Source organism: Amblyomma mixtum, chromosome 3 (assembly GCF_055824585.1).
Source record: "Amblyomma mixtum isolate Tamu chromosome 3, ASM5582458v1, whole genome shotgun sequence".
In the NCBI taxonomy this organism is placed as follows: Eukaryota; Metazoa; Arthropoda; class Arachnida; order Ixodida; family Ixodidae; genus Amblyomma; species Amblyomma mixtum.
The window spans coordinates 79162992-79190483 of record NC_143014.1 but is presented as its reverse complement, the minus strand read 5'-3'; the positions used below and the strand labels follow the sequence as shown (position 1 = coordinate 79190483).

The 27492-nt window shown below is 42.8% G+C and overlaps 1 protein-coding gene across 1 annotated transcript; it reads left to right on the top strand.

Moving 5' to 3' along the window:
• Nucleotides 1-30: 30 nt before the first annotated feature.
• On the top strand, nucleotides 31-27492 carry LOC149350727 (zinc finger CCCH domain-containing protein 15). The gene is made up of 10 exons (XM_089579838.1): nucleotides 31-209; nucleotides 2629-2730; nucleotides 4127-4217; nucleotides 4644-4784; nucleotides 5109-5200; nucleotides 7419-7613; nucleotides 13136-13282; nucleotides 15018-15137; nucleotides 24805-24889; nucleotides 27303-27492. The coding sequence occupies exons 1-10, from the start codon at nucleotides 138-140 to the stop codon at nucleotides 27410-27412; spliced, it is 1155 nt and encodes a 384-aa protein (XP_089435964.1). The 5' UTR covers nucleotides 31-137; the 3' UTR covers nucleotides 27413-27492.

Sequence of the window (27492 nt, the reverse complement as noted above, 5' to 3'; positions counted from 1 at the left end):
ATCAGTCATATTCGTAAGTGCGAAGACGCGGCTGCGCTATCTTTCGTCAGGTTTCAGGTACTGTGCTTGCTTTTCGTAGTGCTGTGTGCGTACGTGTGGTATACTCTAGATTTTGAAATTAGAACGAAACTGCCAGTATGCCTCCTAAGAAGAAAGCACCTGAGCCAAGTAAAAAGACTGAAATGAAGAAAAAAGAGAAAGTAATTGAGGTAAGCCAATGTTGAGGCTTGTACACATAGTATGTATCTGAGGCAGCTGGTTTGCCGGACCTTTTGCGCGTTGATCCAATAAATTTCTGCAAGAAGCGAAAATGTACACCCCACTTTCTGTTTTCTTACATTTACTCGCACTATTATTTCGAAAACATTCTCTTTCACTGGGCTTTGATTTGTGACAAGTTCTGCGAATTCTGTGGTCATGGTTACGCATGGTGCTAGTTGTGAACTCGTTGCTCCCTCCAAATACAGACATTTCTTCGGAAGGTATATTGTACAGACTGGTATTTTTCAAAAGCAGTCCTGAGAAGAAGCTCAGATTTGTACTCGAAGCAGAGTCTTTGTGTGCTTTTCGGTATATATCGCATTGACTTGACGCGTGGTGGACGATGAAGATGAAGTAAAGCAGTTATTCATTTACTCTCATTATTTGACAGCCGCGTGATAAATGTGCGTACTGTAGTGTGTTAACGCACTGTAGTGCCAGTACATAGAGGTCGGTGTGTGTGGCAAAGTCAATTATATGTATTTGTGAAAGCTCCGGGATTGCGCCATCAAAGGACATGCGCTCTTCTGTGTGCCTTACGTTGAAGCTTTCGAACGTTCGGTTGCTTCCAGAATTCAGTTCTCTTTCGTACGTAGCGTGTTATCGAGGAGCACTGAATCGATCTTCTGCGTTAAAGTTGGCTTATCGGCCAACAAGTATAGCGCAGATAGTTTGTGCCCCCTGCTTCTTGTAACGTTTTGCATTACGATTCAAGAAATTGAAAACTGCAGAAACTGATCTGGTGGTATTTTGAGAAATCAAGTTGGCTGATACCCCCCTCTCCTTTTTTTTTTTCTTTTTGAGAGCACATTTCATTTCATTTATTCCACGCACTGAAGCACATGAGCTGGTGAAAGAGAAAGCTGCCTAGAAAGAATAAAGGGGGAAAAAAAATGCCTTTTTTTTACTCTGCTCTTAAAAGCAGTTGAAATTGCGAAACCATCATACAAGGAACGTCTAAACATAAAATATTATGTATATGGTATACAACACACATCACACATGGTCAGTGACCAAAGATTTTACAACTGTGTTGCTACCCTAACCAGACAGCATTCCTGCTGTCTGGTTAGGTTCCTGCTGTGACACTAACATCTAGATTTAATTATTCACAGTAGATAAAGGACAGCAAAGGCAGAATTCTTCACTGCACAAAATTAACAAGGGGCAGGCCACTAGCCAACACTTTGATAGAAGCTATGGTGGGACTTGAAGATAGATGTAAAATAAAATGTCATCACCTGTGCTACTAGGTGCTACAGGCCAATGTTTTGACAAAGGGACATGTCCTCGCCTAGGTTCAGGTGAAGAAGGCGAGTCCTGTTGTCAAAACCTTGGCTTGAAGTCTGAGGCCTTCCTCTTGTCTCTTGTTCATTTTGTGCTGTCTAGCTATAGCAATGTATGATGCATTCACAAAGAACATTTAAATAAAGGAAATTTCCCAATGCTGAAAGGGACATCGAGGACTATTTGAAGTTTTCCTGTATCTGTAGATTACTGCATCCTAATGCCAAAGACACTACTTTAACTGAAAAGGAAGCTTTTGTAAGCTAGAAAAGGCCAAAAAATGAAATGCAGATGCCACCACCACCGGCTGATTTTGCAAGTGAACTGCGATGTGTTGACACAGTTTTTTGCTGCGGATCCCAGAGGCTAGGCTACATACACTTCATGTCATTCGCTTCAGAATGGAGATCGCAGAGTCCTTTACGGTGTCGATGTCATAGATTTGAATCGAGTGACAGGAAAACTTTTAAATGTAGTTTTCTCACTAATAAATGCTTCTTTTGCTGCCAGGCAGACATCAACACAGCCAGAAAGTGCCGTAGAATTTACTTTTACCGATAGCAGAAACTGTTTGGCGTTGTCCTCGGTGTCCCTTTAGCAAACTAGCTTTTACTGCTGCATATGAAGGAAGCCAGCAGTCACCGAAACCAACTGCTGCAGTAAGTTGTGGTTTACTCTATTGAAATTGAATTCTGTTTGAAAAAAAAATCACGAGTGTATTGTGATATGAAATGCCATTTTATATTGCCTGGAGAAAGGCTATGTTAAGAAAATCATCTGCCCTGATTTGAGTAGGGGGTGTTGGTGTCAGACAGGCCTCATGTTTATGGTGGTGTTTATGTATTGCTGACAAGGGCCTTATGTGAATTGCATCATATACCTTGTTTGCTAAAGACAAAGAGTGGGGCTGTGTGAGGTAAAGTGAAAAGTAAAAATGCATCAAGGCTTACAGCTTTGCATTGGCTGCATGAGCCTCGCTGGTGAAGAAAAACATGCAGAATTGTTAAAAATGAGCAAGCAGCCATGGACGGTGACCAATAATCTGAAATTTTATAATCTTTTTTGTGTGTCTTCCTTCAGGACAAAACTTTTGGTCTCAAAAACAAGAAAGGAGCAAAAACTCAGAAGTTCATTCAACAGGTCCAGCACCAAGTGAAGTTTGGCAACCAGCCTGCTAAAAAGGTACTTTAGAAACTATGATGTGCAACACAGTGCATGATAAAAAGTGCCAAAGTTCAGCATTGTACATAACTCTTCCTTCTTTAGTCCACTTTCCTGCTGTTATTGAGTCAGCCAAGAAGTTCTTGCTGTGAAGGCTGGTTTTTAAATAGGTCATATGGCATGTCCTCGTTTTCTACATTCACCTTTGTCAGTGGAACTTTTACTCCTTTTACACAACGGGTGGAATGTACTGTCCTATAATACTGTCATATAATACTGTCCTGATAATACTGTCACCTAATGGTGACAGTATTATCACCTTGTCTTGCGGCATCTGATAGGTGTTAATACACAGTTTATTTTCATTTAGAACTGCTTATTAATAGAATAAAGGATTGTATTTGTCAAGTAAAGCACATAGTGTGCTGTGTTGCCTAGAAATGGTATAGACAACCAAGAAGGCCTTAAAATTTGCATAAATAGCTGTCTACACTTCACTGAACTTCACGTACAACCTTTGTCAAAAGTTTGTAGCCCTGGGCGTTTGCATCTTATACTGTCACATGGCATTCCTCAAAGGCCTTTCCAGGAAAGATACTTCTTTTCACCAAAGGTGCGAAAGCTCAGGGGAGCAGTGACTAAGCTGTACAGTGTAGTCCAAAGGTGAAACAGTCATTGAGGTTTAGCACCTGCTGATGTGAGAGATTTAAAATTAAAGTGGGGTATTCTATTCATTTGTTGAGCTCAGACATTTTTTTATTCATATTGCTTCCTTAAAAGAACTGCAACAGCTACTGTCAACAGTAGCAGCAGGTTTTGTGCATTGCCTTGACCACCAGGGGCACTTGGTGCTGCTGCAGCAATTTTGCTGGCTTGAAATCTGAGCATAAAATATAACACCCATCCAGAAAGCAAAACCAGACAGACCTTTTATGAGCTGAAGCAGTGCACTACGAGAGCGAGCAACTCGAGCCATATTTGCAACAGCAGTGTGCAATGCTTCTCCAACACCGGCTCAAATCGTCAACACCGCTGCAGTCATACTGTGATTGAAGCGCAATTTGGGTCTCTGTTTTATCGGGCATGTCAGGTGAAAGCAAAAGGAATGAAACAAAACTGTAACATGCGCCTTGAATTCGTCACACAAGCGCCGACGATGCAATAACGCCATGATACTGCCAAGACCAGACGGCACATGGGAGAAGACTGAGTGGTGGAACAGCAAAATTCTTTCCCTTTCGTTTTCAAGCGTGTCGCTTGTCGGCTCCACCATGCTTCCGGGGAGCACTGCGGCCACGCTGCTTTAGGTTGCAAGTCATATTGAGCGCGATAGTGCATCAGCTGTCCAAATGATTTCGCTCACATAGGAAAAGGAAGTGATAATGTGGAACTATATGAGACTTCTTACTTCCTTCAGGTGGAAGCACAAGTTAAAAATGAAAAGAAGAAAACTGAAGCAGAGGACCTAAACCAGCTCCTTTTCAGGCCCGTTCAAAAAGTAGAGAAAGGTATGCTGTCATTTCTTCCAGGTGGCAATGTATGTTTGATTATTTGATGTGAGCTGTATATTTGAATGCTAGTACCTAGTACCAAATGCTAGTACCAAACCACGTGACGTCACGTCACGTGGTTTGGTGGCTGCCCGGCCGCGCCCAAGGGCTGAACTGAGTGATTGCAATATGCTACGCATAAAAGGAGGGGAACCTGATTGAATGAAAACGAAAAGACATGTCGAATATGATAACATGATTTCATTTTGTATAACCAGAAAGTGCAGGCAAAGTTTAGAAATGCATTTCTTAAGGGATTGAAATGGGATATAAGGGTTCTAATTGTATATGTTGTTGATAAAATGAAGCACTCTGGCCATTTTTTTGTTCTGTTGTGCATGCTTATCGAAGCTAAAACACTTCTATTTGATCATTTCCTTCTAGGGGCTGATCCAAAGTCGGTGTTATGTGCATTTTTCAAGCAGGGCACATGTGGGAAGGGTGATAAGTGCAAGTTTTCTCATGATCTTTCTATTGAGAGGAAAGCAGAGAAAAGGGACATCTACACAGATGTCCGAGATCAAGGTATGTTGTTTAATGCTGGAGCCACCCATGATTTTCCTGCCTTATTTTTCTTTATTTTCTGTTTTTCATGCAAACTACGGTTAGAACTGATCTACCTGTTGCCCCACTGTCTTTCATCAAGCAATAGGGTTGCAATTTGTGTGTGACCGCTGATCAACATAGTGACCACTGGGCACATTGAAAGACAGCATTAAGCTTTGAAACCCAGTTTTTTTTTTTAATGTTGAGTGCAGGATGTTTTAATTGATTGATGCCCAAGTCGTGATATATTACAAGAAATTTTATGCTAAAAAAAGGTTCAAGGTACTGTGAAATAATTTCCAGACACGATGGACAACTGGGATGAAGCCAAGCTGGCTGAAGTTGTGGAAAAGAAGCATGGAGAAGCTGAAAGGCGAATGCCGAAAACCGACATAGTACGTGGCCTTCTCATGTTTGTAGCTTGTGCCTTGTATCTGTAGCTGGCTGTTGATGTTCAAGCAGATTTATTGCCTTTTTTTTGTGATTTAGTCGGTAACCAAGTACGAGATGAAGCGTTGACCCATGAACACAGTACTGCTAAAGGTGTTTGGAGGTATTTGCATTTTTTACTCAAAATAGCGGCAAAGAGTTTGGATGTTTGTGTCATCGTTGTGACACCTTTGTGAAAGCAGAGCTTGGGCATTTGGCGAATTCTTTAAGGGCTCCAACCCTTCTGAGATCCAAAATTTTTCTGTACTCTGGTGGTTTTTAGGCATCATTCGAAAAATGCACTTCTATAAAATTTTTTCAAGAACTCATTAATAGCTGAGTTACAGCCACTGCAATGAAGCAGTTCAAGATAGTGTCCGTTATGTGCCATACGGCTAGCCTCTGCAAGTGAATTTTCTCTCTCTCCTTTTGAAGGAAGCATAAAGGTCCTTCAGCAGTCTATGTCATGTGCCTTATCTGCACCGTGGTAGGTGTGCACTGGCACTAGATCACAACAGTGTGCTGCACAATGTGCTGAGCTCAAACATGGTTATCACAGCAGACCTGCACAGCACAGTAAGATGTGAGCAGCAGATTCAGAATGTCGCTATGCCTGTACTCATAGCAGGAACTGTGAATGGGCAACTGCTTGATAAAGTTATGACACACAAAAAAAGAAGGGAACAAACGAAATGGAAATGCAAATTGATACACAGGCCTAAAAGAAACACAGAGGGGTTAAAAAGTAAAGCTGGAGCACTTGCTTCACTTAAAATGAACAGTGCAGCCAATTAAACAGGAGGAACATCATAACTTAGCAGTCAAGATGGGCAGCCAATGAAATTTTGTATGCATTTACACAACACGGATATACCCATGTTGTCTCTGCTGAAAGAAAGGAGACTGGCTGTGTTGAGGGCTATGCCTGATTATTTTTGACATCCGAACTTGGCCAAGAAACGTTCAATGTGTGGGACTAGATCGTTGTAAAGTTATAGGCCGTTTCAAGGTGCTCTAGCAGTGCAGCCAAAGCCATGGTCTCCATCAGATAATTAGGGAAATAAGCATTCAAATGCACAGTGACCCTCTGTTTCGTTGTCAGTGCACAGCAAGCAGGCAGGGCAATAATCCTGCAGCATTACTGGTCAGGCTTGTTATGAGAAAGTTTTTCATCATCAGACTGCAGGAATACATGTGCTTGCTTCATCGTGTTAGAGGAACACTGAAGACAACTCCATGCAACTTTTGTTCTTGGTAAAATTGATTATTTGGTTCTTTCTGGGTATGTTGGTGTTTGCCCTGCAGTAAAATGTTTGTTTATTGCTGAGAAAATTGCATTTAAAATATCTCGCCGCTCAAACTTCTGACATCTACACTGAAAAGGACTTCATGGTCTCCGTGGCGGTGTAGCTTGGCCTCTGCGATCTGCAGTTGGCCTTTAACATCTCAATGCGACACATGGGCTGTGAGGGACTTCATAGTGGAGAACTCCGGATTAATTTAGGCCATTGTGTTGATGCACCACAGTTAACTTAAAAAATCAGGTGGTGATGATGATACCTGTGTTTCATTTTCTGGCCTTTTCTTAAAAGGTCCATATTCTGTGAAAGTAGTGCCTTTATTGTTATAATGTGGTAATATTTTGACACGGGACACCTTTAGTTTCTCTTCGATGTCCCTTTAAAGCATGGTAAAGCACTTTGCAAAAATTGCAAGAGGCAGGATGATGTGCATGACCACTTGTTGGCTGGAAAGCTATTTCCAGCTAGTACTCTGCGATGGCACAAAAGGGTTTAAGGACTGACTCCTAGCATTGGGAAATAGCACCTTGTTAATGAGTAATGGGCTTTTTTATGAAGAGATTTACTCTTCATTAGCTAGAACTTTGCTGCGTGTCTCAGATATAATGGCCACTTTTGTGAAGGACTGTACAGGGCTTGTCCAGAAAGTACCTGGCCAGGTTTAATATATCTGAAACCCATGACACAATACAGCCTGTATTGTATGGAATGTACAGGGCGTTAGAGGAATAGAGGGCACTGTTGTCAAGAGTAGTAACTTAAGCATGGTACGTGCTGGTAAAAGTGGCTAATGAACACATTTTTCACAAAAACGACAGAAGTGTCATAAGTGGAATTTATTTTTATTACCTACAACGTTACGTTTTGGTGTCTCGTGTCACAGATCTGCAAGCACTTTTTGGATGCTTTAGAGCAGAACAAGTATGGTTGGTTCTGGGAATGCCCAAATGGAGGGCAGAAGTGCCACTACCGCCATGCAGTGCCCCCCGGTTTTGTGCTGAAGAAGAATAAGAAAAATGCAGATGAAATTAAAACTGGAGAAGATACATTGACTATAGAAGACCTAATTGAAACAGAGGTAAGCATTATTTTCTTTTGTTGATGTGAGACTGCCATATAAAATATTAGCTGTCAAAATTGGGGAAATTAGGGCCACATTAAACAAATGAGCAGAATTGGCCAGCAATTGGCGTAGTGCTGGCCGTAACCTTAGCAGCACCATGCTTTGCTGCCATTGTGTAATACTGCACATATGTGCTACTTACATGATTGCTTTCTGTGGATCTCGAATAAAATATAAGTCCTATCACCTGCTCTGCAGAAGAAAAAAAAATTCAGGGGGCACTTTGATGATCTAGTGTGCGAGGCGAAAGCCTTTCCACACAACTTTGGCTGCTAACGAGACTATGGCCGTAGGCACACTCGAGGCGGCTATGGGGCAACTTGGATTGGCTAGTCATGACTAACTAGTCATTATTGGTTAATGACTAACTAGTCATGATTGGTTAATGACTAGTTATTCATGACTAATTAGTTGATGACTAACTTGTCATTATTGATTAATGACTAACTAGTCACAACTAACTTGTCATTATTGATTAATGATTATCTAGTCACAACTAACCTGCCATGATTAACTAGACATGACTGGTTGATGGTTAGTCATGACTAATTAGTTGATGACTAACTAGTCATGATTGGACAATGACTAACTAGTCATCACTAATTATTTAATGGCTGGTTAATGACTAGTTAGTCATGACTTGTGACTAGTTATGACTTTCAGTTCAGATTTAACGGACTGACAGTGTCATGGCCGCGAGTATGAGCCATTAAAGGCTTTCACCTTAAAAATAGCAGAGACATTATGAAGGCTCTTGATGAGGTTGTTTTTAAGCAGATAGCATTATTGAACGAGATATGTCAATTCAGTCTTAAGCTGTTGCAGTTTAACAAAATGTGTGAAGAAATAAAGAGGTGAATAACAAAAATTGACAACTGCATGGCAATATCACTCAAAACCCTGATTTATAATGTCCATAGCCTGGCTGGACATGGAACATAGGAAACAGGCTTGATGACTTGGAAGTTAGAGCCCATTGATCTAACCTTGTGTGTTCTGATTCAGAAAACTAGTTATGTAACTTTGCAGTGCTGACCTCTAGATAAACCATTCAGCCCAAGGACATCAAACACACACACAGGCTTGGTTCAGTCAAACCAAACCAAAACAGGCCCATAATTGTAAAGTTTCCTCGTGTTTAAGGTTCAGGAGTGTGTTCTTTCTTGTGCTAACAAACTAAAGGTTCTCACTATGCTGTCTTAAAGAATCACTTGTACAACGTCTGAGTTACACATAACGTTATAATTCAGTGTGAGGCATGGTGGCAGCCTCAGACAAGACGCAAGAACACATTCACACGGAACAGTCACTGCTAATGCAGTGGACAATGTGGACGATCAAGCAATTTTTTCGTCACGAAATTAATGAAACATGTCTTCTCATACCTAGTGAAATGTTTGGTGTTAACAGGCTGTTGGATTTCTTTTACTCTAACCACTCTGGCTTTCTTGAAGGTTGATCTTGCAATGCCCGACTGGCACTACTCATTGACATCTTAAGTGCCAGTATCAATCAGCACTTGCCTATTGATGACATTTTGGAAGACTTAAGAAGGCTTTTCTCTAAGGTCCTCCCTTATGGCTGTTCCTAAATTCTCTAGTTTTATCTGTAACAATTTTGTTTGTGCTCTGTTTTGTAATTCTCTGATTAATGACTAACAGGTTGCATATGCAGTAAAATATCAGTTATATGAATCCCACGGGGCCATGAAAAATGTGTCACTCAAAATTCATATTTTCAGAAAGAAATGAAATCTGCAAGTTCAAGCACAAAAATGAATTCATGCAAATTTACTTTTAGTTGAAAATAATTATAGAAGCTGTAATTCTGGGCCGATATGTTTTCCTAGACGTCCTTAATATTTAAAAAGTTCAACCCACAAGCGTGTGCATATCTGCTTTGACTGGTGCAACATTGTAAGTTGGACATGTACTGGCATCTAGCGATCACGGTGTTAGGGATATGTAGGCAGCGTATGCCGCACATGTGTGCGGCAGCGTATGCTCGCACATGTGTATTGTACGACTTGCAGTCGTAGTGTTGGTGATTTATGGGCAGCGGTATTGGCAGTTTATAGTCATACACAGCGCACGCCACATCCTAATGCCGCCCCATCTTCACCTCCTCCCCTGTCTTTTGGCAGTGCTGTTGTATCCCAAACCTGTTTGGCCCCTTTGCCATGTTTCTCCTGGCATTTGTGGCTCCCATATTAATATCATCCGTAGTGATGCTAGACATTATTCAGGGCACCAGAAATTCTATGCATTGTACACAATGCACTTTGGCCAGGGAATTTTACGAATTCCTCTTGTCTTACCAAAATTCATATTAGCTATGATCGTGTTGTTGCATATTGGTACTGAACTGCTATAAGAGGAAGATTTTGTGAGTGCTGGTGGAGACTGCGATGCTGTAGTGGCCTCTTGCGTGAGCCAGTTTCTCGTGTCAGGCCATTGGCTTCCGACTTCCTGAAGACATTCTTCTGTAAATGCTTTTTTGTAACTTTTTTGGTGTAGGTGTGAGGTAGAGCCTTATAACAGTCTCATTGTGATTCTAATGCATACTGATATAGTTGCTATTCCCCTGGGTCCCCACTTGTATCTGTAGTGCCTCAAGGCACTGTCTTTCAGCCCCATTTTTCCTAATTTTTTTGAACGACTCGCCACCTGATTTTTGCTCTAGCACATGGTTATTCACTTGCAGTTATTTCATTTTTTGCCTCATGACAAATAGTACTGCCATCAGTATCATGATGTCTGACATTTAACAGGTGCAACCATAGTGAAAAAAATGGCTGAAATCACTAAATTTTAAAACGCGCTTAATTTAATTTCATTGTCGATCCTTGTATTTAGTGCCAAACTACTTCGTGCCTGGTTCACAGGCATCTTTGGTCAGATTATATAGTGAATACTGAGGCATTTATTTTATTGAGAACATACTGCAGGCCTACAGTAGGCCCAAGCAGGAGAGTGCTCATCCTGAGATCTAAACTGGTCACCTTGCATGTGGTATGTGACAAAATTGAGCATGCCACTGGCTAAATTTGTTTCAGATGTTCTAAAAATTAGCCTCTGCATCACTTTCCAGTTAAAGGTGCAGTGAAGAGGAATCTGAACTCGTCTTTTTGCCGCGGAAACTCAATCTACACGTTCCGAGCATTATTAGAAACATAGATTTATTGCCCTGTGTGGCCGATTTCCTTAATTAAATCGAATTAACGTCCGGCTCCCGCCTTTTTTTAATTCTCCCCCGTACGGTGGGCAGAGTCAACCAATGCGTGGAGTGCCTTTCACCCAGTCCCGTGGTGGCTTGCCGCTCTGCCATTGGCAGAGTAATACGTAGTAATCCCTAGAAGCAAATAGTCCGCGCGTACTTTTATTTCTGCGGGCTTATTTTGCGGCTATGTTATCTGCAAATGAAACTATTTATTCATGGAAACCTAACAAACAAAATAAAGCAAAAGCAAAGCCTCCACGGAGCTAAGCTGAAAGACACTCCACGCGTTGGTAGACTCCGCCCACCGTACGGGGAGAATTCAAAAAATAAAGGTGGGAGCCGGACATTAATTCGATTTAAATACTGTAAATACTGTAAATACTTAGGTATAATCCTCACCTCAGATCTCAGATGGAATGAACATGTTTCATACATTACAAAAAAGGCTATGCAGAAACTCGGTTACATGAGAAGAACCCTGCGCAATTCAACACAAGAGATAAAACTCCTTGCCTTCAAAACTTTTATCAGACCCGTTCTTGAATACGCTTCTGTAGTCTGGGATCCGTGCACTCAATTAAACATTGCCAAACTCGAAAGCATCCAAAAAAAGGCAGCTCGATTCATCTATAGCTCATATAGTTGGCGTACCTCAGCAACTGCACTTGTGGAAAAAGCTAACTTAGAACCATTACAATTGCGACGGTATTATGAACGAATGAAATACATGCATCTACTCTACAATAGTAAGATAGGTATAGATAGTAGCATTTATATCGAACCTGTTATACGGCGATGTACACGATCAAACCATTCCAAAAAATTAAAAGAATATATGTGCCAAACAGATACCTTTCAAAATTCCTTTTTTCCGAGAACCGTCCGTCAGCGGAACGCTTTGCCTTCTGAAGCTGTGGAATGCCCGTCTGTCGAAACTTTCTTATCAAAATTGAAGGCCATCAGTTAGCTCAACGTAAGCGTTTTTGGTTCCCGCTATTGATATTGCTTTGTGGTTGGCATTATTGTGATTGCGGACGGATCAGCGTATGTCTACCGTTAGTGTTTATTTCCTCAAGCGTGCTATTGATGCCAGTGTTCTTGTGTTATGTGCCAGTGTTGTTTCTATATGCCTGAACAGCGCGAGCTTGTACAAAGCATTTTTGTTTCTTTTTTTTTTCTTCTCGGTGTTAATCTGCTCAAGCAGGCGGATGACACCACTCTTATTATTATCGTGTCTTGTAGCGCTTTTTTGTACTTTCTTTACCATGTATGCTCACTCCTGCCAAAGGCCTTCTGCGAAGGCTGGCAGTACCTCTGAAAATAAAATAAATAAAATAAAATTTAATTAGGGAAATCGGCCACACAGGGCAATAAGTCGAAGTTTCTAAGAATGCTCGGAACGTGTAGATCGAGTTCCCATGGCAAAAAAACGAGTTCAGATTCCTCTTCAGTGCACCTTTAATAGAACCTTGTGGCCTACAAAGTCACGTAGCGCCAAGCGTTTAAGCATCTGAAAAGTAAGAAACTGCATTCAGTTTGATTCTTGTCATCTGTGATCTGAATGTGTCTGACAGTGGCCACAGTAGTGCTGCTGCAGGTTGACTCGTGGCACTGTTTTTGACTAAGTGGTATATAGGGCCCCCTTTTTTTTTTTAATGTCGAGGATGCAGGCTGTGAAGGGTCTGGCACTAAGTCATGGAAAAGCTACACTGTCTTTCTACTCTTCATATTGAGGTCAAAAGATTCACGAATGGTTGGTTTCATAATTTCTTTTAGATGTCCTTATTAGTGCCACATATAACTGCATATAATCAAGCCTGATGCATTGTGCAGCAATTCTTGCAAAGATATATGTTGGTGAGGCTGGTCACACATGTCACTTTAAAGGTGTTTCACTACAGACACAGTGATGTAGAGCTCTGCTTTTGTAAGTTTTGTGACTTTAAGGAGAGGGCTGAGTCGGGCTGGTTGCTTTATGTTGAATGGTACGGCAAAACAGCACTGACGGACGGGACGGAAGAAGAAGAGACAGACACATGCGCTGACGTTCTTTATTCGGTCCCTCGTAGTACTCTGTTGTGCATTTCCCTTTTGCTGTTTTGCATTGTTGAGCTCTGCTTTTGTAAGTTTTGTGACTTTCTTCATTGGGTCCCTCGTAGTACTCTGTTGTGCATTAGTCAGTGTCTTTCTTGCCCCTTTTATGTCCCTGCATTGTGCTTTGCACTCCCTGGTGTCTCACTTGAATGGCTCTGTTGCAGAGAGCCAAGTTGGGTGGCAATCTGCCCCGCATCACCCTGGAGAGTTTCCTTGCATGGAAAAAGGCCAAGATCAGAGAAAAGCAGGCCAATGAGCAGAAGGAGCGAGATCGCAAGCGAGATGAGTTCAAGGCTGGCCGTAGCATTGGCGTGGGTATCCTTGGCATGCCCATGGGTTTTTATGATATCTGCACAGTTTATCTTTGTGCACCTGCACTCAAAAGTCTGTGGCAGTTAATAGTAGCGAAAAATTTAAAATCGTTGCTGCCTTTCCATCTATCCTGGAATAGATATATGCTGCCTAATTCTTATCATGCAAATTACACAGTGCACTATTAAACCTCAAGGAATGTGCCTTTGATGCGGAGAAATTAAATTTTTTTGACAGAGTCACCTTCAATAAACTTTTGACAGCAGGTGTACGCTGGTAGATGTGGCCAAAACCTGTAGATTTTATTTCGAAGCAGGCCAGTATCTTGCATCTTTTGATGTGCATTTGGTGTGTAGGAGTGAGAATTTATAGGTATCTGTTAGCGCCTGTTTTGTTGTTTTTTACTGAATGCTCTGCTAAGTAAGCATAGGCCACCTTGATGATTTAAATTTAAAGCTTGCAATGCAGTTTTTAATGTACCTTGTGCTGTATTGCGTTAGCCTATACAGTATGCTATTGATTGTCCATTCAATCTAGGGTGCGATCATATCGACATTGCTAAGGCACTATAGCACAGTTAGGCACAGTACAGCAGAATCTCGCTGATACAAATCCCATGGGATTGCTAAAAATATGTAAATCACTCGAAATGCATATCATAAAAAATTTCTCTGCGATTATGCTTTCTCATTAATGCATTTGACCAGCGCAGCAATTTCATGTGTTGCGTCATCCTGGCTTTGGTTGCACCTCATGTACCTTTTTTCACCTATTCTGGCCTCCTTTTCAACTTTCATCAGTGTGGCCAACTTGGACGCACATAGTTCAACCAGTCATTTGCGTCGAGTAGTCACGTGATCTATGAGCGACGAGTGTGCTTGAACGTGCCCAGTGTGCTTCACAAACATCTTTTCACTTGTTTTCACTTGTTCTGACCTCCTCCTTCTACTTCTGAGCTCTTTCACTTTCTGCACACACTTTTCCTATGGCTTTTCGCCCTCATCCTCTTACCCCTTAAAGGTAACGCTGACAACAACGTCGCAAAACATACAGAGCAAGCGGTTAACAGCTGCGCTGTAAAAACTAATATCTGTATTCTGTGCCATGAAAAAGCATTCATACAAATCTATTTACAACTGATGATACTTACTTACGGCCGCATGGAATATCACTCAGAGGCTCATGGTGTGAACTGTGCGGTATCACGCCATGCAGACAGCACACCACTGCTCAGGGGCTTTTTTCTTTCACCTGAGGCAAAGAAGCTCTTTGTCTTTCTCCTGAAGGTGAAGGAATGCATAGTGCTCCTTGGAGGAAGGGGCTACCGGAAGTGGCACATTGTTATCTGTATTTTGAGGTGATGCTGTACAGCTACAGCTATTTTATCTGCGAATTTTGTTAACATATGGTTACTTTCTGTAGTGTAGGCCGGTGACAGATGCGCTCTTTATTTTGAGCACATTGTTGATGGAGTTGCTGCATCAGTTTGAGCACTGTTTACTTTATTGTGCATTTTACTTATGCGAATTTATGTGAAACATCAGTGCATAAAGTGAGCGTGGCTCAAATAGACATTTTTTGTGTGACAGTAAGTTAGGCTGGCACTGACAGCATTTAGCACTCATTCTGATGCTTCCATTTTGCATTTTATTATGATACCTGCGTAATAAAGGTATCTGTGCATAAAGTCAGTGCATGCAATTAATTTATGACTGTGTATTTTGTTTTCTGCAGTTGAGTGGCAGAGACATGTTTACGTTTCGCCCTGAGTTGGCAGATGATGACGGACAGGATGAGGAAGATGAAGAAGCTTATGATTTGTCTCGGTTTGAGGGTGAAGAAGATAGCACTGAGGTGAGAAAGACCATCATCGTTCCCTTTTTTTTTTTTTTCTGTATCTCTCTTTCTTTTCTTGGTGCATACATTGCACTTTATGCTTTAAGGAGCAAATATTTATTGCCACCCACAAGTCAGCTTTAAATGGTAGCAGTACTCTCTGTATCTGTGCTGTGCCTGGTAACCTGTATATTTTACAACTGTAAAGACAAGTAGACGAAGATAGCGCTTGTCTTCATCTACCTGTCTTTCTGTTGTCTGTAATATGTATGAAAAGATTTGGGAGACACTTAAGGGGGGGGGGGGGGGGGGGGGGGGGGGGGGGGGGGGGGGGGGGGGGGGGGGGGGGGGGGGGGGGGGGGGGGGACCCTGGTCTTTGAAAAAAAAATTTTATCAATGAAGTCACAATTATTCAGTGTTGAGGGAACATGTATTTTTTTGTGCTGGTTCTAAACATATCATTTAATTTCAATTAAAACAAGTCCTTGTGCACTTATGCAAGTCTTTTGGAGAGAGAATTTAAGAAATATTGCTGCAGATAACTTGCCGAAATGCATGTCGTTGGTTTGTCTTGACATCAAGGAATGCATTAAGGGTAAAATTATAATCCTACCTATCATAGAACTTGAGTTACGGGGTTTTGATGTGGCCCCCTCAAAAATGGGAAGAAAAGTTTGTATTCGTGTTTCTTAAGTGGCAACTTAAAAACCCTATAACTCAACTTCTATGATGGGCAAGATGATAATTTTACCCTTATTGCATTCCTTGATTCAAGCCAAACTAACAGCATGCTGCATTTCAATTTCAGCTAGTTACCTGCAGCAAAATTTCATAAATTCTCTCTCCAAAAGATTTGCATAATGTATTTCATAAGTGCACTAGGACTTCTTTTGCTTGAAATTAAATGACATATTAGAATCGGCACACAAAAATACATGTTCCCGGAAGATTGTGTAACTGTAACTTCATTAATAAAATTTTTTTAGCAGACCTTAAAAAAATGAGATAGCGTAATGAGTCCCTCTAATGGCCTGGGGTCCTCTTTGCATATTTTATTGTATTTTTTTTCTTCAATTTATCATAAGACACACAAGACTTTCCTTTACAAGTCAAATGGACGTTCCTTGGTGGTCGAGGGGTAGCGCGCCCAGCTCACGACCCAAGAGGCAGCAGTTCGAGTCCCAGCTCGACCTTTTTTTTTTTTTTCAGCGCATTTGCTTTTCTTTCTTCAAAGGCACTTTATAATGGTGGTGGAATGATGTCACAACCCTGTAGACCAATCAGGAATTGTGTAGCAGCATCATCACTGTTGTACTGTGTGATCGTTGTGAGGTGTTTGAATTGCCTCCATGAGGTTGTGGTTGTGACATTCCAACCCTCTTGACCAATCTAAATTTTCTCGACACACCAATGCCAACATACGGCAGTTTTTCTGCTGAACGGTACCTTTAACACTATCGCATTAAAGCAGGGTGTCGAACCGGAACCGAACCTGAACCCGAAACCGGAACCGAACCCGAATTTTCACCCGGAACCGGAGCCGAACCGAACCCATATTTTTTTCGCCATCTTGGAACTGAACCCAAACCGGAACGATTCAAAGGAACCGTTCCGAACCGGTTCGGAGCTCGGCTCAGCCCCGCTTTTTTTGCAACCCGGCACACTTCTTTTTTTTTTTCAGACAAAATGAGATAGCCTAGCGCGTAGGTTTATCCATCCCAAGCTGTCTGTGCTGGAAAGTGGGAGAATGGCACCCAGTACTTGAGACGACAAAATTTAGTGAAGTATGGTGTGTGGAAAGAAACCTAATCGACTCTTCTGTAATATACTAGCGCCAATTCTAAAGCACTGTAAGTCAGGTTTATGTGAAATCTTGAGTTATTACTTCTCCTTTTCATGTTTGCGTATGGTTTTAATCAAATTGTTAGCACTGATCTAACTCAATAAAGGACTATAGACACCAAATTTTTCCTTGCGCATTTTCTTCTTTCAAACGATGATTTCGACATTGGTATACATAGAGCACCTCGTGGTATTTGCCTACAGCCAATACATGATTTGTTTTCGAATTTCTTCGTGACGTTGTTTTAGTTTCATCAGCAGAACGATGGCTGTTACCTGTAGTTAAATTTAGGTTACATGAGGCACGAAAGAAACCGGCAATGTAACTGCTCGTAAGTCGTTTGTTGTAATTATAGCCTTTGACGCAGGCTGGTTTATGTACAGTAGTGAGTCAAAACGAAGTATCAGCGTCTATATCACAGTTTTTGCAGGCCTAAAGTGACAGTTCAACTACAAGTCACAGCATTTTTAGGTTGATGAAACCGAAACAGCATGGAGAATAAATTCTTTTCTAAATTATTCAGCGGCCGTAGGCGAATACCGTATGGCGATCCACGTATCCCAATATCTAAGTCATCGTTTGAAAGAAGAAAGCACGCAATAAAATTTGTGTGCACAGTCCTTTAAGCACCGATTCCGAATGCCTTCCCTTTATTTGTGTCATTTACCACAAATATATGAAACATTAACGCAACGACCCAACAACGCTGTGGCAGTAGTTTTTGGTAAAAGGAAATGGCACAGTAACAGTGTCAAGGGAAGGGGGAAGGTGGGAGTGAAAGAAGAAAGGAAGGAAGAGGTGCAGTTGGGGAGGGCTTCGTAATATTTGGACTTCAACATGCGCTGACACCACACAGCACATGGGTGTCTTTTGCGTTTCCCTCGAACGAAACGCCACCGGGTTCTAACCCGGGTACACCGAATAAGTAGCCGAGCGTCAAAAACACTGAGCCACCGCAGTGGGTAGAGCAAAAGTTACTTTTACAAGTGTTCGTTGTCACCGACAGCAGGTACTAAATAAAACCTTTCACGATGGGTCAGTGGTGCAATAAAGAAAAAAAAATGCCGCGGTGGCTGCGGAGCTCGGCTGCTGATCCAAGGTTGCGTCGCATCCGAGTCACGTGCACAATCACATGACCACGTCTGGTGAAGCGGCGGTCGGAGCAGCGGTGAGCCATGTGGTCTTACGTCACAGCCACACCTCCGGCGCTCCAATCTGCTGTAGGTCAAAATGCAGTACTCGATGACCTCGGCGAAATATCACGTGATAGAGCTCTCGCTCCAAAACCTCTGGCTGGTTATGTTAATCTGGAGTCCACCACTACAGCGTCCATAGTATAGAGGGCGTGTATACTGGACACGTCAAACACAAGGTATTATTACTGTTATTACCAAATAAAGGATGGACAAATTGATGCAGCTTTTTTTTTTTAATCCGAATATTCTTTTTTGCACGTGATGGAAAAATGCAGGGAAAAGCAGACTCTTGGCCGTGGTGAAGCTATACTTATAAGGAAAAAATTAAATACTGATTACACAAAGGGGCAATGCCGAAATGCGTGCGTTCGCTTGCATGTGATAGTGATTACGCCCAGAAAGATGCTACTGCAATGAGATGCAACTGCGATGAAATGATTCCGTTACACCGAACTGTTCTGCTTATAAAAACATGATGCCAGTCGCTAGCAGGCCGCTTCATCACACTGTTCTCGGACTGCTTGATCTTGGATTCTCTGTCTGGCGGCTTATACCTACTTTTCGCTGTCATACTTCCGTTTCTTGGTGTCTGTGACGAGAGGCTTATGCTTGTTGGCGTTTTTTCGTAGAACCCTTGGACAATTGCATACGTTGAGCATTCACAACAATCCGCCTCGGCTACATCGGGTGCAGGCGAGTGATGGGGGGTGGTGGGAGGGATGAAGGTTTACCAGTGAGTGGCCGGATGTGCGCTTGCAGGGGTGTGCATCAAGGGTGGAGGCTGCGCGCGCGCGCGTGTGTGTGCGTGTGTGTGTGTGCGCGCGTGTGTGTGTGTGTGCGCGCGCGCACACACGCACGCACGCACAGTGCGGTTATTTTTGGGAAGGGAGGCTAAAGTGCTAACGCAGTAAAAAGGACAGCTAAACGAGTATGCACACTCCGAGTTGGATTCGTATCAGTGGCGGCGCAACAGAAAACCTCCGTTTGGAGATGCCTTAGGTTACTCCGCCATCTCCGAGGCTTCTTTTTATCGTTGTTGCATGAAATATTAGGAACCTCTATGTCATTCCTCGTGCCTTACTTGATCTCGTCGAATTCAGAGATCTCAGCATATGTCCTTACGCCACCATGGCTCCCTTACTCCGCCCGCTCATCGAAATTTCGGAATGAGTCAGGAGATTGAGCTTGAGCAGCATATTCCTTCAGCGGTAAAGAGCACTATTCTCTGAACAGCAACCTCGTTGAACGCGGGGGTTCTGCGTGTTGATCCATTATACGGGTGTTCCACACGCTAAGCGGTCCTACGAACACGAAGAATTCGCACGGAATTCCGGAGTCTTTCGTCGCAGACAGAAATGTTATTGTGAAGTGCATGATCTCAATGTCCATTTTAAGAGACTGCTGAAGTATGCCCCAAAAAACGCAGCATCACGACAAAAAGAAAATTATTTTGTTGCTCAGTGATTTCTCGTTGCTCTCACGGGTAGCAATTCATTGACCGCGGCACAAACGCCTCCTTAGCGCAAAGGTACGTCCTAACGCGTAAGGTCCACGTTTGAAGCGTGAAAAAGTTTTTGCGGCCGATTGAAACTACAGTAAAGCCCATTTATAACGAACCTGACGGTCACGCGGATTCCGTTCGTTATATCTGATGTTCGTAGTAAGTTGACTCTTCGTATAAAAGCCAAAAATACTAAAGCCATTAAAAGTGGCGTTTATTTCTTATAAAACTGCTTTATGCGCGCCTACTTGTGCAAAGCAGATCCTGCAGCGGCTCTTTCCAGGCTACCTAGGGTGGTCAGTTAATCCTCATGGAGACCCTTGCTGCCAGCTGTCAAATTTAGCGACGGGTGTATAACTAATCGTGGTTGAAGTGTCCACAGCAGCTGGTGCAAGGTCGGCCACATAAAAAAGATTCCTGAGAGTACGGGAGTGCTTGTACTTGGTGTTCGTCTTCGTCACAGCCCGCGCTTTTGCAATTTTGTGGTCTACAGGAGCGTAGTTATATATATATATATATATATATATATCTAAGGAAACATCTGGCCAGCCATGGATCAACGAAGCGTTGTCACACATCTACATGCATCCGGTCACGTGTGTTTTCGAGCTGCTTCTGTCGTTCCTGTGCTCAAGCAGCGACGAAAGTAGCGTAGCGCTCGTGGCACAGAGTGCATCAGTTGCACTGGCCGCTGTATGACGCTACCTGCATGTGGAAGCAGCGCAAAAGATGGAGCCGTCTGGGCAGGCTATGCATACCACGTGACCAGCCCGTAGCTAGCACGGATGGCTAGCAAGGCTTTAAAAATTCTCAAATCGCTGCTGTTACTTGATCCACGACCATGGTCAGTAGCTTAGATTTCGACGATGCCCCTTTCTCACACGCACCGCGCTTCTTTCACTTGAGAGGCTTTGCCCAGCAAAATTTGTCGTCTGCCTTGTGGAGAGGTCGTACAGGTGTCCCAAGGAAAAGCGAAGAGGGAGAAAACCGAATGGATCAACACAAAGTTCTCTCATGACCTTGTCCAGAAAGGACAGACGAGCACTGAGCCGCCTATTAAGCACAGCTCCCAGAAAGGGTTTGTTTGTAGTTTAGAAGATAAATGCCCTGAAACAAGTTGGTGAACAAATGGTGCACGACACATTCACCGGACTCTACCAGGCGCAAAAAATTCTGTAGAGGCACAGGCTCCCTTTGATAGCCCCCAGGAAAAGTTACAAAAATTCTATGCAGTGCAAGTACACCTTCTTCCTAGCAGAATGCTGCACTTGCAAGAATGTTTCAACGCAACATCCCAACGAAGATGTTACCAATTTGCGTCTGTGCAGAAACGAAGCGCCTCAACCTAACCTATTCAAGCGTGTTTTTTTGTTCATCATACTCTGTTTATCAGAATAAAAGAGGTCGATGTCATCATAACAATTCATAGTCGTAATTTCCCACTGTACTAGTAAGAATACACGATTAGCTGTCTTTTTTAAGATACTGAGCTACAGGGGCTCTAGATATATAACGCGAGCCACAAAGGCTATTTCGAAGAGGAATTTCAATAAAATATGTTTTGGTATGCTCAGTGTGTTAGGGAGAGCTACTGCTCCCACGAGGCTCTCTCTTCTGGCGGGGGGGGGGGGGGGGGGGGGGGTTCTCGCATATTCCCGTATCATGTAGGAAAGGGCGGGGGGGGGGGGGGGGGGGGGGGGGTGACTGGCAAGTCGGTTTCGGGACGACGAAAAGGTGCCTGTTTCTCAATAGTGCGCGGGAACGTAGAGGCCGGGTGCGGCGGTCATGTCAGCGCCCGCGTAAGTGCACTGCGTACGAAAAATTCCCGACTGACTCGAGCTTCAAAGAGATCAATTTCCCGCACGACGAGGTCCCCGAAATCGCTCAAGCTGGAGAGTTTTGTAGATGCAAAATCCACCGGCTTTTCTCCTCATATATCATCAGACGGATTATAGCATGCACATAGCCGTACATTATATTTCGAGTTTATTTCATTTTACGGCTCTTGCCTTAAATTCGTCGTTTTGCCGCGGACAATAAATAAAGTGGGTAAAGTGATAAAATCTCTAATGGAACAAATTTTTGCATTTTTTATTTTATATATCGATGCAACAAAAAAGTAAACACCATAACAAGGTTGATTAAAAATCATCTACGTTCTAATTTTTTTTTGCCCTGAACCCGTTTGAACCGGTTCGAACCGGTTCAGTACAGTCCGAACCGGTTCGAACCGGAACGGAATGTCGCTCTGGAACCGAACCCGGAACTGAACCCGAAAGGTGTGAACCCGAACCTGAACCGAACCCGAAAAAATTCCGGTTCGACACCCTGCATTAAAGGATAAGTCAGGTTCAGGCAGTGGTCATGGTGTAGTGCAATGTTACCTGACCTGTCTTTGCAAAAAGTTCGAAGCTAATGCACTGATCACTTTGACAGACTCTTACACAAAAGTATATGTTCAAATATTGTGGAGTTGATTGATTGCAATTTTAATGAATGACTTATAAAGAGGGCTTTGTTTGTGGGGAACGCATTCCCAGACAGTGACTGTTAAATTACGTTTGGAGAGGTTTAGGAATAGGTTTATTTATTATGGAGTAGCACATTCATTTAGGTAAGCCAGTCCTCATGAGCCTTATGGATTGTGTGCGGGACTGGGGAGACTCGACAAATGAGTGCTTATGCCAGCATAATTTCACTGAAAACTAATAAAACAGTTGGTGACACCTCAGAACACAGAGCTGTAGATATGCATCAGCATACATTCAGCATGTTGCTTCAAGCTTTGAGCAATCACAAAAAATGTATTGAGTGGTGAAAAGAAATAAAATAAGTATTTGAGTGCAGTCACTCTTCTATTCCTGCATTCCTGCTAGGTTAAAAAAAAAAATTCATGCTTTTCAACTAAAGTACTGTGAAATTTGCTCAAGTTTCACACAGGGTTAGTATTTGATGATCACTATGTTGATGATGGTGGCTTATAATGATGACTACATGTGAGGGGGAGAGAACCTCCTGCATTAGGAGCATTTACCATCCAAATGTATAAAGGAGGGGGGGGGGGGGGGGGGGGGGGAAGAACCAATAGAGATGAAATGACCTGGTTGAACTGTTGCAAAAGACCAAGGCAAAAAGAGATCACATACATGCACTTATGTGCATGCATACAAGGGGGCAGCAGCCGCCCCGGTAGGTATGAGGAAGGGGCTGCATATTTTGTCTCATAATCTTTCCTGCTGTCCAGAAGATGTGAACCTCTGCTATCATGGACTTTGTCCTTCTTTACGGAGAATCCTGCGCACACCAATGCACGCACTCACTAACCATACAGAAATGCCAGTACTGACCTTAAAGTCATTTAGGCAGCCTGGGACAGTGCACAAGGTAACATCAAGTCATGCACAGCGGTCCTGCTTTACAGAAGGCATGAAACATTCGGGGTTTTTCACCAAAAACTACGTAGTAATCTTTAAAAGTGGGCTTATTGAGTTAACGGAGCTTTTTCTTCATTCATTACATTTTCACCGATGGCTGGCATCATACATCAGCTAGTATGTGTTAACTAGCAAGCCTGGTTAACTAAAATCTAATATTAAATGAACTTTTTAACTGTAAAGTTCTGTGCCTCATTTATTTAGAGATTTTGCTGCGAAAAAGTGCACATTACATTTACACTGACGGGCGACGAGTTTGTAGGCATGGCTGCGTTATGCTCCTTAGCTCTGCGGTTTCAGTTTGCCACATGTGCAGACCCCAAAATTTTTTGTGGTGCACTGTCAATGAGAACCACATTTCTGAAAATCCAAAAACTGATGCGGATGTTACTAATGGTGATTTATATATTTTTAAATAAATGAGGTGCTTAATTAATAGTTATAAAGGTAACTATTAAGTAGTTACCTAACCAGCTTGGTAGTTAATTTATCTTGTTTCCTTATGTCTGCCACTGGAAATGATGCTATGCTGAAGAAACGCCCTTTTAACTAAAAAAAAAACACATTAAAAAATTTCCAACAGTCTTTGATGAAACATCACAATCTGCCTTTGAATGCTGCATTTGGCCATGGTACTTGCCTGTGTCATGAAAAATAAATCGAAGTGCTCCACGGTCTCTGGTGATTCCACATGAAGGAGTGAGTATTTCATGTCGCAAATGGCAGTGGTAGTATTCATCACTAGAAGGATGAAGCTTCTGCCATAAAGGCTACAAAGGTCACAAAGGCCCTGACTCTTGTAATTTATGTCACTATACTTCGTTTCATACAATGTGTGCAAAACTGCCTAAGCTAGTGCACCTCTTCATGCTGGATACATCCGTGCCTAAAAAGTAGTTTGCCAAACGTCGAGAGTGTAGACAAGCATCTTACATCGTGACAAAGCTCAAGTGCCATGACTGGCAACGTTCCGCACTTCATTTTGTGCCTTACCATGTTTTTGTCCTGCCCATTGTCGATACCTCGAGGAGTGAGATGTGGCAGAATGGTACACGGTTGGCACATCGATTTGCTCAGACTTCATTCGCGCCCAGAAACTAGTGAAAATATAACTTGGAGCTTAGAAGATATGTTGATGGTCAACACAGTGAGCATCAAATACCTACTGACCCTGTGTGAAACTTGAGCACAAATTTCACAGTACTTTTTTTCATCACAGGGTTCACTAACTGAACACCTGACTGCTTTGTCCATGATTTGCAATGCCAAACATGTCATTTTATACTGCTTCATGTTTTAGTCAAAATTCCCACTGAGGCTTCAAGAAGTAAAGTGATATGTGGTGGAGTGATATGCTTTTATGGGGGCATTATTTCCGAAGCTTCCACAGCATTGTATGCCAGGTGTGAAACGGAATTATAACACGACATTTAGTGTCTGCTTGTTCATGTGAAGAAACTGGCAGTAAGAACTTCATTATTTTACGAATTAGTCAATCAGCCAATTATTCCACAAAACTTTATTGTAATATACAGAGCATCACACTCACAGAAGTGCACAACAGAAGTCTCAAATTAAGCACTGCAGGGAGCCTGTGATATGGTGTTATGAATTTAGTATGTTATGTGTAGTCTGAAACTTATTCCTTTTTTGCTCATGGAGTTGCAGAAAGTGTCACTGATACGTACTCTGGTTATGCTTCTGTTACTAGGTTGTAAGGGAGATAACCCTGGAAAACTTGATGGCAGAGTCTATGCAAGCTGGAGACTTGGAAGCTGCAGCTGCTGCACCAATAGGTATTGTTTCATGCGTTCCTACATGTCTTACTTGTTAGGTAAAGGCAGCGTATTGTCGGAGAGTCTTGTTGTGTTTGGTTTCTCAAATCCTTTATTACTTTAGACAATGGCCTTACCACTTTATTTGCTACGTGAGATGTAAGCAGTGCGCTCTGGGACAAGTATGATCACTCACGGCAGTTTCTGCAATTTTTGAGATTGTTGTCGCTGTTTTAGGCGCTGTATCTCTGAAGTTCTCTTATTTTATATCGGGTGTGGCTGAAGCCAGTGTGGCATTGTGATCGCAACCAGTGTCAAGGGCATGTGTTGCTACATCGCCGCCAAGCTCCTTTCTTTTAAGAGCACAATTTAATCCAAAAGTTTTAAGTTGTGTGCAAGCCTGCCTGCATCTCTTCTGGTCTGCCTGCCATCACCACTACATAACATCTGGTGGATGTGCTGGACCATCAACCATTTGTGCCCCCTGAAGATAGAGCCTGCCCCTCAGATTTTTGTTGGCTCCATAAGCTCCAGCGTCCCCCATGAAGACGCCCAAGAATGATGGGTGCATGTGAATGGATGGCAACACTCAACTCTTGGCCAACCCGGCAGAGCTGAGGAACATCTTCTTTTGTACATGATACAAAAAACATGAACTTTCTCTGGCAGCTTGGAAGAACTTCAAGAAAGGACTCCTATGTATGTTTAGCAGTGTCAATTGTAAGGAGAAAGCCAAGCATCTGATTGAAGGGGCCATGATGTTAATGGAAGAAATGAAGCATCTCTTCCGGCATGCCTGTCACAACATGACTGAGGAAAAGAAAGTGAACTTGATGCACAGTGTCAAGGAGCAGCTTCTTATCAGCCTAGTACGGAACCCACCAAAAAAATCTCTTGATAAATTAGTCACAGATACTACATCCACAATTGAAAAAGTCTTGGCCACCTGGGCTTGCCGACATGACTGGCAGTTACAGGTCTTCCTTGCCAGCAACCCAGACAACTTGGCTGCAAACAGTGACCCAGCCTAGCAGCAGCCATCCGCGTGTGTCAGCTTTCACCATCATTATCGCAGATGCAAGTAGTGACACTTAGATATTGTGTGGGAGGGGTTCCAGCAAGCACTAGCCATCCTGCACACAAAAAGCTGAGCACAAGAACTAGGAACTATGACATATGTCACCACAGTATGAAGTGCACTCTTCCAAGCTTCGTCGACTGGCTGCAAGCTTGAAAATTCAGGCTGCCCATGTATCGGAGCATAAGCAGGCATGCTGCGCCCACACTACGATTGTGTGACAAACCTGGATAACCTCATGCTCCTCCGAGATTAGGTTTGGTCAGAGAGTCTGGTGCCACTTGCTGCGTCTGTGGTGGAGTACAACTAAGCATATCTTCTAAGTCATTATTGCTTAAACCATGCAATGTTTCATAAGGTGGAGGCACATAGTAGCAGGTTGCTTATGCTTTTGCATACTCCGGAAAGCACATCCATCATGTGCCACACCAAAATCACTGCCAGGCCCCAACCCAGCAGCCACAAGTTGTTTTGAGTGGCAGGCTCAGTATTTTTTAAAGCCTGCAGTCCTCGTGGCTTGAGCGAAGCAAGTGCGCTGCGCATGTTGCATAATCCACGTGCCTGCGGGCAACTGGTCTCGTGCGGAGCCGTCGCTCCATCCTTTGGCGCGGCGTGGAACCCGGTGTAAGCATCGAGGGCGGTGGAAGGAAGAGGTCCTGGACGTTGCACTCAACTGCCCTAGCTACACTGCGGACGGATTGTTGTTTGGCTGTGACTAGACCATGCAATGAGTTTCAGCTGCTAGAATATGTACTACACCGGTACTGCAAAGCATTTCCTGCTTATGTCTACTCTCGACCTCGAGAGAGAGAGCACATTTTTTGCTTTTCCCCCTTTGGTCATGGCTCAGTGTGTTATGCTCTGTGGGCAGCACCATGAACCGACCATTGGTCCCTTTTACCACTGTCACTGTTGAATCTTAGTTACTGCTATAGTCGGACACAACTCAAGTCCGCAGCGAAGCTCCGCCCACATTCGGGGTAGCCTCATAAAATTTTTCCTTGACGAAAAAGTAGTCTGCTGGTAAAGCTTTTTTTGTTACCTAAACAAGAACCTAACCACCACACAAAATTATAACTGCAGGAATTTTCATGCCTCTGGCATGTTTAAATAGTCAAACATTAAAAAAGCTGACTTTATTTTTTACTGTTGTGTTTTGTCACCGTATTTATACAGGACACTTTGGGCCACAGCCCACTGTTACCAACTGTTGTTTTTTGTTGTTGTTGTTTTTTTTTTTTAAGTTGTATCCTGCTATAGTAGTTAAACGATTTCTTCTCTTTCTGTTGATGCACTCCACCCACATTTCGGGATTACTTCATTGGTACCTATAAGAAAAATTGCCTTGCCTTTCAGGAGCTTCTATGTCTACTTCTGTTCCAATTGATGAGAAACTCTTTGAAGATGATGACCTGGAAGATCTTGAGGACCTCGAAGACGAGCTGGAGGACCTTGAAATTAAGTAATTTGGTCGGTTGAACTGTCTGAAAGCTTGTTGCAATATTATTTTTGTGAATAAATAAGCATGAATGAAACAAATGTGAAA

What these genes read in the sequence shown, in the direction of transcription:
- LOC149350727 (XM_089579838.1), top strand. Translation starts at nt 138, where the DNA reads ATGCCTCCTAAGAAGAAAGCACCTGAGCCAAGTAAAAAGACTGAAATG. An exon ending in AAAAAGAGAAAGTAATTGAG is followed by an intron (nt 210 to 2,628) that starts GTAAGCCAATGT and finishes GTCTTCCTTCAG; the next exon opens with GACAAAACTTTTGGTCTCAA. An exon ending in TGCAGCTGCTGCACCAATAG is followed by an intron (nt 24,890 to 27,302) that starts GTATTGTTTCAT and finishes CTTGCCTTTCAG; the next exon opens with GAGCTTCTATGTCTACTTCT.